General features: G+C 33.5%; 1 protein-coding gene across 1 annotated transcript; it reads right to left on the bottom strand.

Annotated features, from left to right (window-relative positions):
- Nucleotides 1–10,756: 10,756 nt before the first annotated feature.
- On the bottom strand, nt 10,757–12,531 carry LOC128178811 (uncharacterized). The gene is made up of 2 exons (XM_052846174.1): nt 11,907–12,531; nt 10,757–11,254 (listed from the first exon to the last, which is right to left on the bottom strand). Exons 1-2 carry the CDS (start codon nt 12,529–12,531, stop codon nt 10,863–10,865), a joined length of 1,017 nt encoding a protein of 338 aa, XP_052702134.1. The 3' UTR covers nt 10,757–10,862.
- Nucleotides 12,532–14,933: the final 2,402 nt, after the last annotated feature.

Below are 14,933 nucleotides of genomic sequence, written 5' to 3'. Positions count from 1 at the left end.
AAAATTCATCATGTGCAATTGTCAATGGTAATTATGCATTGAAAAAGAGTATTTCCTCCTCCTATTATGTCCAAATGCTTGGCCAAATGGCAGTCTGCAAGTTATCTTTCTGTGATTTTGTATTGTAAGATATTTATGTAGAAAGAGTTAATTTCTCACAAGCAGATTGGGAACTGTTATTTGAAAAACTCACAAGTTTTTATGTGCAATACGTTTTACCAAAATTGGTCTAAGTACATGTATATGCTTTAGAAAACTTGAATAAGGTTAATGATTATGGTTTTTTGTTTTATTGTGCTAATTCAAAAGTTGATGAATGTCAAAAACCATCGTATGGATTACACTGTACCATAATTTCACAAATTATTGTTCATCATAAGCAAATATAAAGTACTTGATCTCAATCATTTTTTATCATAACAAGTAAATAAAAAAGGCATATGATTATTTGAAATATTGTGCAATCGTGAGTAAATTGCACTAGCTTAAAACATTTTTAGAGCACTTAGTCCAAGTTATACAGTTATTTATGTTGCTGGAAAAGAAAACCACCCATCAAATTAACGGTACAAATAAACAACAGTAATTTGCCTTATTTAAATTTAAAAGGTGGCATGAAGTTACAAAATGCCGCTGCAACTCGTAGCATGGCTCATGACAAGTTTTTCATATCAAATGGGAGAATTCCTGCTAACATTTTGTAGGATTTGAGTCTTCTGATGGCCCGTTCGACATGGATGCGTAGAGAAGCCATGTTGCGAGTTTCAAGAATCTGTTTAGATGAGAGTACTCTCCCCTTCCCATTTCTTCTCTCATGGGTAAAAGGTGGCATATTCAAATATGCTCCTTTCAGGCTAAGAAGATCTTTTATTTGGAATCCTCTGTCTGCCATCACCACATCCCCTGGGGAAATAAGGTCAAGAAATTTGCGGTCCACAGTAATATTTCGGTCACTGACATTACCACTCCAGAATTTGGAAACAAATGTAAAAGCTCCATTGGGTTGGATAGCCACCAGAGCCTTAAGATTGTTATGTGACTTGTAATTACTCCAAGTACTTGCCTGACAGTTTTGGGGTTTATGAACGAACACTTCGGTGCTGTCAATTATTGATGTAGTATTAGGGTATTTTAGCTTAAAGGATAAAGGCATGTGTTTCAGAATCTTTTCTTTGGATGGCCACTTAATAACAGGGTTTAAAATTTGAGCTAAGAAATTAATCCATGTGCCGAACAAGGTCGAGACATATCCAACGGACACATTGAATAAAACAGAAATAGTTGCATTGTTTAAACCGAGTCTTAAATTTAGCATAACCAATATGAACTCTTCCTTTAGGTTAGTTTTCTCTGTTTGCCAGGTTTTTGTTGATTCTTCTCTTGCCACTTCTTGGATCCTGACCTCCCAGCTCCTTTCCAAAATGAAACTTTGTTGTAATAAGGTGCCAAAAACTGAAGGAAGAATGTGAGAAAGCTGAGGGATGGCAGTCCAAGAAAGTGTTTGATGTTGTTATCATCCTGTATAATTTTTCCTATAAGATCATTTCGGAAGTCATTTTTCTGCATTTTCAGGGCTTGCAATATCTGATTATCCTCTCTCAGTTCCCTGTTTTCTTTTTCTAGCTTAAACACCTAGCCTATTTGTTAAAGATAAAGTGAAAAAAAATTGTTTATTGAACACTATGTCATAATTATCATTTTGAAAAGAAAAACCAATGTACATGTATAATATTTTGTCAGTGTCAACTCATCTCTAAGGATGTTATCCTTACAAAAGGTAATGTTCCCCACAATACTTCTTCTCTGGGTCACAGCAGATATAATGATGGTCATGCTGTATATTTTGACACTGAATATCACATCCAACCTCTAAAATAATTTGAAACATGCCGATAAAGAACTGCATGGTACATGTATAATATATGCATATTTTATTGGTTAATTTTTATTATTTAATATTATATAAAAAATATAATCTATTTACATGCAATTGTTAAACGAACCTGTTTTAATTCCGTTGTTATTGTTGACATCTTTTTGTGGAATGTCTAATTCTCCTACTACATACGGATAACATATCTGTGTTTTGTCGGTGGCTGGCTCACATTTGACGAGGTGAACAGTTTTGATGGATGGCTGATCATGCTGTTTGACGTTTATTGAAGATGACCTGCTTGAATTCTTCGTTTTCGTGGAGTTGATTTTTTTATAATTATTATATGTAAACAAAGTTGGGTAAGGATTTTGCGGTGTTGGAAAGGTGTCAACAAAGTGTTTTGAACAGACAACATAGTCAGATAGTGTCTGTTGTCGCACGAGCTGTCTATTTTTAATCCCTCTCGCCTTATCAAACTAAGCCACTTTTTCAATTCGCTCTCTACCTTGGATAACTGGTGGAAGAGTAAATTTGAGCTGCTTCGATTATCGGCTGTACAACCGACAGCAATACAATGTCGCGCTGGCATACGTACACCGCAGTAGCGTCATTCGCAACAAGGAATGTTTGTCCCAAACATCTCGCGAGATCTGTACGTTTTTTCACTCCGGTGGTTGAAGAGCGCCATAAGAGACTTAACTCTCTGTTAGTGGAAATCGAAAGTATTAGGTCTTTCCACCTTTGAAGTGAAAGACCTCTTGTTTTCTTTATGTTTTTTTATTCTTCTTCCTTTTTTCTATTTACCTCGGAGTCACTTTTTTGTTTTTAGGGTTTTCCAAACAATTTAAACATAAGGTATTTGCTCATTAAAAGTTATGATACCAATTGACCCTGTGTCAAAAACCCCCAAAACATGCAGAGTTACTGCCCTTTGAGAAGGAAATGCTTGTTATTGCTACTCCTCTGAAACCCTAAAAGAGATAGAGACTTTTACCAATGCCTTTTGTACAATTAACGGGTTCTTCAATTTATTCATACCGAGAGGATCTGAGCCCCCCTTCTAGTAGTTATTGCCCAAGAAAGTATTTAAATTTCAATAAAATCACTTCCAACTTTTTTTTTATTACTTATCATAGAGACTTCGGACCACTTGGGATGGAAGCATCTACTTTGGTCAAACAAAATGACATAAAGGTCATAGGTCAAGGTCATTTGGAAATCTGTTAATTAGCGAGTTTTTAGATCTCTTTTGTTTAGGGTGCTAGAGATAAACTTTTTCATGGACGTAGTAGGGCACCTTAGGAAACTTAAAAATATAGCCCCTTGGCTCACACCTTTGAATAATCACTGAGGTATTGCCCCTATCAAACTAAATACTTGTTATCGCTACTCCTCTGAAACCATGCAAAAGAGATAGAGACTTGGAACTTTTATCAATGTATTCAGTGCACTTAGAAGGTTCTTCAATTTATCATACCAAAAGGATCTGAGACCCCTTTTAAGCAGTTATTGCCCCTGAAAGTATTGAAACTTCGATACAACCAATTCAAACTTTTTTACTATTTATCATAGAGACTTCGGACCACTTGGAATAAAAGCGTCTACCTTGACCAAACAAACTGACATAAAGGTTAAAGGTCAATGTCATTTGGAAATCTATTAATTTTAATGCATTTTTATATCTTTTGAAATACAGAATTATAGTAAGGGTATCAATAGCTTGCTGGATTGCGCAATAAGGAATATAATTGGGTCAGCCTGGTATCATATCAAGTCCTGTGGTTACTCAAGTGGAACTTGTTTTTACAGTCAACCCATTTGTTTTGTACAAAAACAGCTAGCCTCTAGAACACTCTCTTCAATTGCTAGGTTTACTGCTTATATGATTGTGTAAAAAAAATTCTCTTGGCTCAGTTTTGTTCAGGGTAAGTGGAAAAAAAATTCAGAAACGTAATTTAACTAGAGCAGAGCTCGTTGCAAAGCAACGATTAGATCTTCCGTTGTTGCTTGGAGTTGAAAATATTTATGATTTGGTGTCAGACGACTATAGTGACTACATTTTAAGTTTTGCTTTTACTATGGAACGTGTTGTGATTGAAAGCTTGTGTGAAAACATGTTTTGAAAAAGACCGGAATATGTCTTGAAAATGTTTTAGGAAAACTATTTGTCGAACACAGTTTGTATAATTGTTTCAAAAATTCTTCAAACAATGATAATTTTAATGGCGGGTAGCAAGCATAGGTATATTCATGTACTTATGATTGATGTCAGAAATTGTATTTTTTTTTAAACGAACCCGCATACACGTAACCGTTTGTTTAAGAAAACTTCTGTATTTTAATCTTCCAAATTTTTGAAGACTCTGTGCAAGTTTGAAATTGTTGCATGCTGTCAAAATTGATGGCACCTCTGAGCATTTATATACGTGTGTGTCGTCTGATATATCTAATGATACGTGTAGACTTGGACATTTAAAATAATAACAAGTTGCTGTCCTTTAAAAAAGGACTCCAATACGTGGACCATTTGCATGTGTTTCCAACGAAACGTGAAAGCCTTAAGATTATCAGAGATTCCACCGACTCTAGCCCTCTGCTTTTAACAACTAAATTTGTGCGTTGTATTACGTATACATGTATGTATAGCCCTGACTTTTTATCTCAGAATATAGAGGATTCATACTTCTAAAATAATTATGATCTATCTATGAATGACGTTTGTGTGTATAGTATCAGGCATTCGGTGAATTCTAATATTTGTGCGCACATTACGATTCGCACTACTTTGTTAACAATGCAGTGACAGCTTTGTGAAAATTAAAAATTTCATATATTTTGATGCATTTGTCTTGAGATTTAAATTTTTATATAGTGACATATTTATTCAATCATACTTAAATGCTTATAAAAATTTAATCGGGAAGTTTTCTAGTCTCGCCTACTATAAAAGTAAAGTTAAGTTACACGTGTATTCGGAAAACAACAAAACATTGCAAATTATGCTATTTGATGCATGTTGTAGTTTCGGCATAACATTAACTTTCATAATACTGATAGTCCATATCACATGCCAATCATTTCTTTAAAAGGAATACTTTGTTTCTGTACTGTTTACCGACAACTTTACAATTACAGCGCCTTTGAACTTATGTGTGCATACGGCACGGAATCCCGATCCCGAATCAGATAAACGTGTGCTAGCCTGGTTCCCTGAGCTACCCATTACGCACAGGAACCAGGCTAGCTCATGCGCAGGCTGAATTTTCCCCATAGCATCCGGTTTAACTGCGTGACCTCATGGTCCACGCAATTAGCTATCAAAGATCAGCGGAATAATTTATGCAAAAGTGAGCGTATAAATTTTACACCAGATGTCTGATGGTGCTATTTCATAGAGACACCGCTGTGTAACTTGTTATTAAATAACCTTATTTATGGAATTGAATATTACTTCTCTCGATGATGCAATAATACACAAAAACCTTATATTTAAGTCAGTTTTTTCTTCTTTATCTAATCAAAAGTAATTCTCTCGGAAACTTTTATAAGATATGCTTAAGATCATGGTGTTATGATTCTTATTTTCATTTTAATTTAAATAAATGTCGCAAAGGGGCATATTCAGTCGGATATTTGTAATAACATGTACAACAAGTAAATTCGACGCATGTTTCATGTTTTTGTTTTGTTTGTTTTGTGCTTTCTTCTGTTTTCTCATAAATATATATCAAGAAATTACAGTCCTTAAAAATCTAAAGTGTACAGATTTAGTGTTGATGAGGTATTTGTTACATGAATACATATCATTGGTATAATAATTATTTGTATACCTTATTGAGCAATCTAGCAATTCATTAAAAAATATTAAGGTAGAAAAACCTCTAACTGTTTGAGAACAATTAGCCTACTAGTTTTTCTGTTGTTGTTGTTATTATTATGGTTTTTTTTTCAGATATTTATTTACAAAAGTACGTGTTACAATTTCAAATATATTTGTAGTCACAAATATATAATAAAAATAATAATAATTAATATAATAGTGATAATAATAATAATAAGAGTAATAGTAGTAATAATTGGCCGATCAACATGACATAAAGGTCAAAGTCATTTGAAAATCTGTGTATCCATGAGTTTTCGTATCTCTTAAGACATTTCAAAATGTAGCCCTTTAGCTCCCACCTTGAACTAGTTAGTGGGTTATTGGCCCTTTTGTACGAAATGCTTGTTATCGCTACTCCTCTGAAACCATAAGAGGTAGAGACTTGGAAAGTTTACTAATGTCTTTAGTACACTTAGAAGTTTCTTCAATCTATTGCTCCCAAAAGGGTCCAACCTCCCCTTCTAACAATAATTCCCCTTTGAATTTCATTAATTTCACATACACATACAAAACAAACCACACCCCCCCCTTTTTTTTATGCGTGACCTTGACCTTTGATCCGTGATCTTGGCCTTTTACCTATTGACCTTGACCTTTGACCTCTTAGACATGTGTGTATTATAAGTATCTGCATCATATATGTATATCAAATTCATTTGTACAATCATATGTACAATCAGCTCTTAAACACCCCCCTTATTTTTTTTTCAGGTTTGACTTTGACCTGACCTTGACCTTGACCTTTAAGTACTGATGTGTTACAAGTATATTTAACATTTGCATATCAGATTCATTTATATGTAAAATTAGCTTTTTCACACACACACGCGCGCGCGCACACACACACACGCGCGCGCGCGCACACACACACACCTTATTTTAAAGTTTGACCTAGACCTTTGACCTGCCCTTTGACCTGGACCTTTGACATTTGACCTGGACCTTTAAATACAGATGTGTTATAAACATCTGAAACATATATAACAGATTCATTTATATGTACAATTAGCTCTTTAAAACACCCCCCTTTACTTTTGGGTTTGACCTTTGACTAATGAGTTCTAAGTATATGCAACATATATATCAGATTTAATTATATGTACTATTAGCCCCCCCCCCCCCCCCTCCTTCCCTTCTTTTATACAATGATTGAATTCTTATATGAACTTGACCCTCGATATTTGAACTTAAAATTTAATATTTCTTTTTAAAATAACACCTGTGTAAACAACAAAGAACCGTTTGACAGAATATTTTTTAAAAGTCTGAAACTCTGACTGACTAATTTGACTCCAGACCGCGTTTTACACTACGCATCCAAATAAAAATTCCAGCCACAGTAAAACTCATGGGATTGTTCCTCACACCTGTATCAAATTGCCTTCTAAATTTCAAACGAAATGAACCATATTGAGGAAAGTTATCCACTCCAGCTGCATCAAACCATCGTCCCGAGAAACGAAATTTCAACGCTTTGATATTTGTATCTAATAAATCAGCTCATCTGTGTTTACATTTCTATCAGCAACCTGTGACGATTTGTGTTGAAGTTCTATGAAAGATAACTCTTCCTTCCCAGACCCCGATTTTATATGAATTTAGTTTACATTTTCTTTCAGTTTGTTTATTTCCCGACTTGGCTGAAATACATGACTGGCCTTAATTCATTTTAGATTTTCCGTACTTGTAATCCACAAATGCATAACGGTTAATAAATTTCTAAGCACGTGCATTTCTAAGCACTGATTTTTATTAATAAACTGATGAACAAATACTGTACTCTCAACTAATCGCTAGGCGCCTATCTATTCTAAAGGTTTCACAACCTTGGGTATCAACTTCAGATGGACGGAAGATCGTTACATCTCTTCTTTCTATCATCATCATCCAAATTGACTACACAACTCAACAATTTTTTACCATATTTCAAGCAGCAAGCGACATTGCGTAGTGGTAACACTCTCGCCTATCAATTTCAGGGTACTCGGATCTATACCAGTGTGCGAAACCGATTTTTTATTCCTTTTCGTTAATTGATTTTTCTCTAATTACTCAATAATTATCAACATTTTCGGGATGTTTTTTTAATCATTATGAAAGGTGTGAAGGCCTTTAATTGTTCCGTGAACAATAAGTCTACTAGTTCTTATGTTTTTTAAAAAAAATTTCTTCTTCTTTTTTTCCAGGGACAGCTTTTTTGTTTCAAGAGATATTGAATCAATTTTATCTTAATGTTGTTGACCATTAAAAGCTATGGTACCAAATGACCCTTTGCTTGATAACTCCCAGAACTTACAAAGTTATTGCCCTTGTGTACGAAATGCTTGTTATCGCTACTCCTCTGAAACCATAAGAGATAGAAACTTGGAACTTTTACCAATGTCTTCATTACACTAAGAGGATTCTTCAATTTATACATACCAAAAAGATCTGAGCCCCCCCCCCCCCCCTTCTAGTAGTTATTGCCCCTGAAAGTATTTAAGTTTCTATAAAATCACTTCCAACTTTTTTTATTATTTGTCATAGAGACTTCGGGCCACTTAAGATGGAAGCGCCTACCTTGGCCGAACAAAATGACATACAGTTCAAAGGTCAAGGTCATTCGGAAATCCGTTAATTATTGAGTTTATTAGATCTCTTTTGTTCAGAGTGGTAGAGGAAAACTTTTTCATGGATGTAGTAGGACATCTGAAGACATTTTTAAATATAGCCCTTTAGCTCCTACCTAGAAATAATTACAGAGTTATTGCCCCTATTGTACGAAATGGTTGTAATCGCTACTACTCTGAAAGCAAAAGAGGTAAAACTTGGAACTTTTACCAATTTCTTCAGTACACTAAGAGGGTTCTTCAATTTATCATACCGAAAAGATCTGAGCCCTCCTTTTAGTAGTTATTGCCCCTTAAAGTATTTAAATTTCTATAAAATCACTTCCAACTTTGACATTAAAGTAAAAGGTCATGGTCATTTGAAACTCTTTTAATTAATTTTTTTAGATCTCTTTTGTTTAGGGTGGTTCAGAAAAACTTTTTCATGGATGTAGTCAGACTTCTTGAGACATTTCAAAATATAACCCTTTAGCCCCTACCTTGAAACAATTATAAAGTTATTGCCCCTATTGTACTAAATTGTTATCGCTACTTCTCATTAACCGTTAGAGGTAGAGACTTCAAACTTTTACTAATGTATTCAGTACATTTAGGGGCTTCTTCAATCCATTCATAACAAAAAGGCCCAGGGCCCCCTTCTAGCAGTTATCGCCCCTGAAAATTTCTTAAGTTTGTTAAAAACGCCTACAACTTTTGAACCTTACATTGTAGGGCCATCAAACCACTTTTAATTGAAATGTTGACCTTTACAAGTCAATATAACATAACAGTCAAAGAAAAAAATGCATATTTAAGGTTTCTCCTTTTTTTTAAATTAACGCAAAAATATGTTTTATTAATTATATTGAAACAAAACATAAAGAAATAATGAGGTGGAAAGACCTCTAATTGTTCGAGAACAATTAGTCTACTAGTTTTATATTCCCCCCCCCCCCCCCTAAAGTTCAATGTTTTTAAAGAGTTATCTCTCTTAATCAAATAGTTGCCCTTCCTATTATTATCTAGAGTTATCGTTTATTATTCATTTCTTGTTGAATCCTTGTGTTACCCACACAGGGCATTCACTCGTTAGTAATTTCAAATCTTTATGCTGCCACACACTGTAAGTTAACCTGTATTTATTATGCATTTCTCCGCGAATATTCATTGCTTGCATGTATGTGCCTGTTTTGTTAAATATATCTATATTTTGCAACATTAAGAAAATAATTCATTCTCTCTAAAAAAAAATATTAATAAAGTATGTCTTAATAATTATATTGAAAGAAACGTACATTTGTGACAATTTCTATGGAAACCCATTTGTGTCAAAACTTTAAATTTTAGATCTTATATTTGATTTAAATCTCTTTATCTTTAGATTATTCAATAACTTAATTTTATAATAAGTTTTTGTTGCCTTAATGTAAATAATTATTGATTTGTCGAATTCATGAGTAATGCATATTTTGTTTCTTGTTTCAGTTTTTTACCACTATGGTACAATAAACGATGTACCTTTATCGTGTTTGGTTATTCTATCTGCAAGCCAATGAAGAATGATACTAGTATTGTTTTTGATATACAGAACTTATTATTCTAATCATGTTTCAAAGCACATAAAATTAATATGCAATGGTCTCCATAATATTAATCATTTTCGTTTCAGGTTTAACTCAATGTGTTGTAACCAATAAGATATCTTTATCAAAAGAGTGGCCTTGCTACATACATACAGTAAAACAAAACATTGCAAAATTTTACGGTTAAAACGAATTCGGATATAACAAATTTACAGATATAGCCGACTGATTATGAGCCCCGTAGAGGTGAATAATAACGGAATTGAACATTTTTATAATGATTTTTTACAGTTTAAAAACGTTTGCACTATTACTTAATATGTTTAGAGTTTGAATGAATTTATTTTTATATAATTTTCTTTAATTTACAATCGGATTATTTAAGGTATCACAGTAATGTATTTCTATTTTGAGCCTCCGTTAGCAAAAATTATAGTCTGGTGAAAAAACATGTATATAGTTAAAACGCTATATAGTTATTATAACGAATTCGTTATACGAATACAACGAAGTACGGATACAACGAAGTAAATCCATTGGTCCCTAGGACTTCGCTTTAACCGAGTTTTACTGTATGCACAAGTTAAAAATGAAAGAAAGGAAGGGCAATTGCTACGCAATGCAGTTTACATTCTAATTTGATAATAAAAATATTACGAGTTGTTTTTAATGTGTAAATTGTTGAGCTACATGAACTTTTGTGAAAACTATTTAACCGAGAAACAGTTTTATTAGGTTACCTTAGAATTCCTTGGGTTTTTTAAATCGCATACATAAAAGGGTTTTTTTCCTTTCATCTTATCAAAATCAAAACAACAATACTCTTTGGAATTTATTATAATCATTATCAGGTACAGCATTCGGAAATGTTATGCTTTATTTCGATAAAAGTAAAGAGGGTAAACAAATGAAACTATGAATTTGCAATCATTTTATATCAACTTAAACCCAGAGAACGATGAGTGGTTATAAACAAGAGAGCAGTTTGAAGTGGCCTTGATCCACGCTCTGTCATTCCTGTTCATATGAAAAGTGGCCTGGTTACCACCAACTTCGTTCCCAATCTCTTCAATCCCGTTCTTCATGATTGCCGAGGAACAGCGCTTGTTGATATCAGTAGAGGTGACGCTCCAGTGGAAGACGTAGTATCCGTCAGACGGACAGGTGAACACTCCGGTGTTGCTGTCATAACCTCCTCCAATATTTATCTTTTCCACTTCAAATTTGATTGTACTTTGAGTTGCTACCGGGTTATTGTTCCAAAAGTTCCAATTACCCGGCGAATATCTTGGAGTAGCCAGAAAAAGAACAGCATCGTTAATATCTGGAAAAATTTTCAATTTAATTTCAAAACCTATTTTTTGTGTGTAACACGTAGCGAACTAGTAGGTTTCCACTGTCTTGCGATCTGTTAAGAACGCCACGATTAGCAAATCGTAACTGATCGTAAAACATCTCTAGATATTTAGGTTTATAAACGAGGTAAAGCGATTCGACGCGTTCTATAGTGATTCTTTGATCTTTGATACGGTATGGTCATGATATTGATTCTTTTTACGATCGCGATGGAAGATGAACACGACCAAAGCAACAAAATTAATGTACTCCAACGGATATATCTATATAGCCCGAATATAGTGACTCATCAAAACTGAACGCAGAATTTAACAGTGTGTTGATTATTTCAAACGAGGGGGGAACGTTCAAATGCGACATGTTGCGTTTGATAATGATGCAGTGTGGTCTGATACAATGATAACGAATGATAACGATTGAAAATTTATTTGGTCGTAAAAAAATGTTTGACCATATGATCTGGTGAGATTTGATACTACTCCACTACAACGATCACTGTACGATTAAGACTGAATTCGCGCCGCAAATCGTGAGAATGGGAACGCTGCATAATTGTCTTTAATATCTTACTAAAATATTTAAGTTTGAAAAATGGCTGGCATCAAACAAAAAAATCTTACTTGTAATCTGTGATTGCAGATTGTCCTGTTTATTAACATTGGCATTCACTGTGGATTGTAACGTCCTCTGGCTGTTGGCTAGACTGGTCAGACTGGCCTTTAAACGAGTCAGTTCCTCCCGATCCAAGCTTTGGTTATGTTTGATTGTATCTATCATGCTAGTCAAGGCTTTTTCTTTTTCCTGGAGGTGCCGCTGAATGTTGGCAATTACTGACTGGTTAAGAATTAAATTGGTCACTCTTGTCTGTACGGCCTTCAATGCATCCACAAGGTCTTGATTGTCATGATTGTGTTTCGTATCCAATGTGGCGATGCTCAGCAAGGCGCCCCTGATTTGGGTGGAGATGTCTTGGAAACGTTTCGGAGCTGCGTTGTAATGCTGGAGAAGTTCCTGGTCTGTTTCATTCAAAGTTTCGTGTTGGTGTTCTAGTTGCGCAATCTTTTCTTTCTCTTGGTCGTATTCTAGTTGCATAATATATCTTTGTCTTTTCTCGTCATTTAGCTGTTTTTCTATCGAGTCCAGCCTGTCCTCAATGCTTGTTCCATGTGTATGGTTTAGATTTAATAAAAGTCCTTTTGCGCCTACTAGCAGAAGTGTTGAGATAAAAATCACAAGTTTCTTCATTTTTAGCCTATGAATTAGCAACGTGTTCTGTGTTCTTCTAATGTTTTAAAAGCTAAACTTTCTTTTTGTTATGCCTTCCTAATATATAAATAATCTCTGTTTGTTGGAAACGACATTATAATCATCATGTTTCTAGGACAATTATCTTTAACTCACCCTTGTTGTATTTTAAAAGTATCGAACGTAACCTACATTTTCAGAATGTTATCTTCTTTACCCGTTTCGTATATTTACACTTGTTGCGAAATAACTTGATAAGTTACCTGAATTTGGTTCACCTACTTTATGTGGACAAATATCTCAATGATTTTTTTTTCAAGAGTCTTCAACTCTGTAGCAGTTACCATGATGAAAAGTACTAAATTTTAAATTAATAAGAAAAACAAGTTGTGAGTATAAATATATACATGGTATGTGTTTGAAATGATATAATAGTAACTACTACAATGCATGATATACCTGTATCACTCCATGTTTTGACATACATATCTTACCAAAAGTATGTCGTTCTTGAACTATAGGTCATTAACTTCCTTAAGTTACTCTCTAGCAATTTAAGTTTCTAGTATCCTATCAAAACAAAGAATATTGAAAACTGTTTACATCATAATGATTTCTTACCTTTGTATCTCTCTTATAACTTGACTTCCAACATTCAAATTTTAGTCAATCATTCAAAATAAGCAAGCAAACCATTTTATACATAAAAAAAGAAAATGTTCTAAAATAGTGTCCAAGTCCCTTTATTAGTCGGGGACATTCTTTTCCACCACTGAATCATCATACCCTAAAAATCAGCAGCTAGTTCATGAATTCAGTAATTTGTCATTAATTATGGAGTGTTCTCTAAACAACGGAGACGACACGTTGATGTATGTATTGTTCAAGTTCATTTATTTTCACTCATTTTTTTTATATAGTTCTTCTGCACCTCATGTAACATTATATGTTAAACATATAATGTTACATGAGGTGCAGAAGAACTATATAAAAAAAATAATAAGAAAAGGAGGATTTACAAACGAGAAACAGAAAAAAGTAAACAATGAATGTTTTAAAGTTGTTACGTAGGATGACCGACCAAATCAAATTATTTTTCTAAAAAATGTACACATTTTCATTAGAATTATATGATTTGAAGATGACATCAGTGTTTAAAATTTTAAGGTGTTTGGGGGTTTAAGATAATAATTACTAAACACTTTTTTTCTTATATGTGACAATGCACTTTCTAAAACATAATAAAATTCATCGCCAATTTGATTGGCTTCACATAAGCCGCACTTGCGGTCTTCACGTGGAGTATTGCTCCACCTACCATTTTCTATAGCGAGGTAATGGTTTGTATTTTATATTTAACAAACAAGTTTCTTAATTTTCGTGGAAGTGATAGTAAATAGTCTTCACAACAAAAATTTGATTTAAAATTAAGATACAAAGCACCTTTTTACGAACTATCTAATTCACTATTCCAAGTACTTTTGGACGAATTGATCTTTAAGATTATTTAAACTTTTAAGATTTAAACTTTTGTTTGACAATATTTTCTAACCATTTTACGTTAACAGGATTTTGCTGGTGCCATACATAGGATAAGCCACAGCTATCAAGAATGTTTTTTTTTAATACAAAATAGCCACTTATTATTGATTATAATGGAAAACAACCTGTCTCTCCATAAACCAAAAAGCTGGGGGTACTACTGTTCAAGTTAATTATGTGTTTTAGAACCCTTAAAAGTACACGCTCGATAACATCAATATTTACGTAACCCCATATTTCACAAGAGTATAGTAAAACTGGTAAAACAACCTTGTCAAATAAGTCTAATTGAATATTAAAAGACATGTCAAAAAATCTAATTTTTCTTATAATACCATAGTTATTACATAACTTTCTGGGATAGAGTACACAAGTGTTTCTTGTCTTTACAAAAAGAGCCAGATCGGGAAAATAATATTTCTAGGTAGTTATACTCTTTAACTAGTTCTAGTTTATTTCTTTATTGTACATAAAAGAGCACTTAGGAGCAGGTCGTTTGGAGAATATCATAACTTTGTTTTTTGTTTTTTGTTGTTGTTTTTTTACATTAACTGTAAGTTTCCAGTAATTACAATATATACAAAATTCGTCCAGCGCATGTTGTAAATCTTGGGCCGACTCTATTAGTATGACAGTGTCGTCATTGACTCAAAATAAAATAAAAAGTTTACTGTAAACAAGCAACTCTTCTTCTAAATCATTTGTGATACTACTTAACCCATTGACATTTCTCCCATTCATAAAGTTTTCTATATCATTGATATACATGGAAAATAAAAAAGTTTTCTCCTTGACGTAAGCGAAGGTTACAAAGAAAAAAGGTGAAGTTTCGTGATTCAAATTTACATTTGACTTGATAC

This window comes from Crassostrea angulata, chromosome 3, assembly GCF_025612915.1.
Source record: "Crassostrea angulata isolate pt1a10 chromosome 3, ASM2561291v2, whole genome shotgun sequence".
Taxonomy (NCBI): Eukaryota; Metazoa; Mollusca; class Bivalvia; order Ostreida; family Ostreidae; genus Magallana; species Magallana angulata.
Note: the sequence above shows the minus strand (reverse complement) of the source record. Positions and strands in the feature narration are given on the sequence as shown.

Excerpts from the sequence above, each read along its gene's own strand:
- LOC128178811 (XM_052846174.1), bottom strand. The coding sequence starts at position 12,531 with ATGAAGAAACTTGTGATTTTTATCTCAACACTTCTGCTAGTAGGCGCA. Across the intron at positions 11,255-11,906 it reads TCTGCAATCACAGATTACAA|ATATTAACGATGCTGTTCTT; the intron begins GTAAGATTTTTT and ends AAATTTTTCCAG.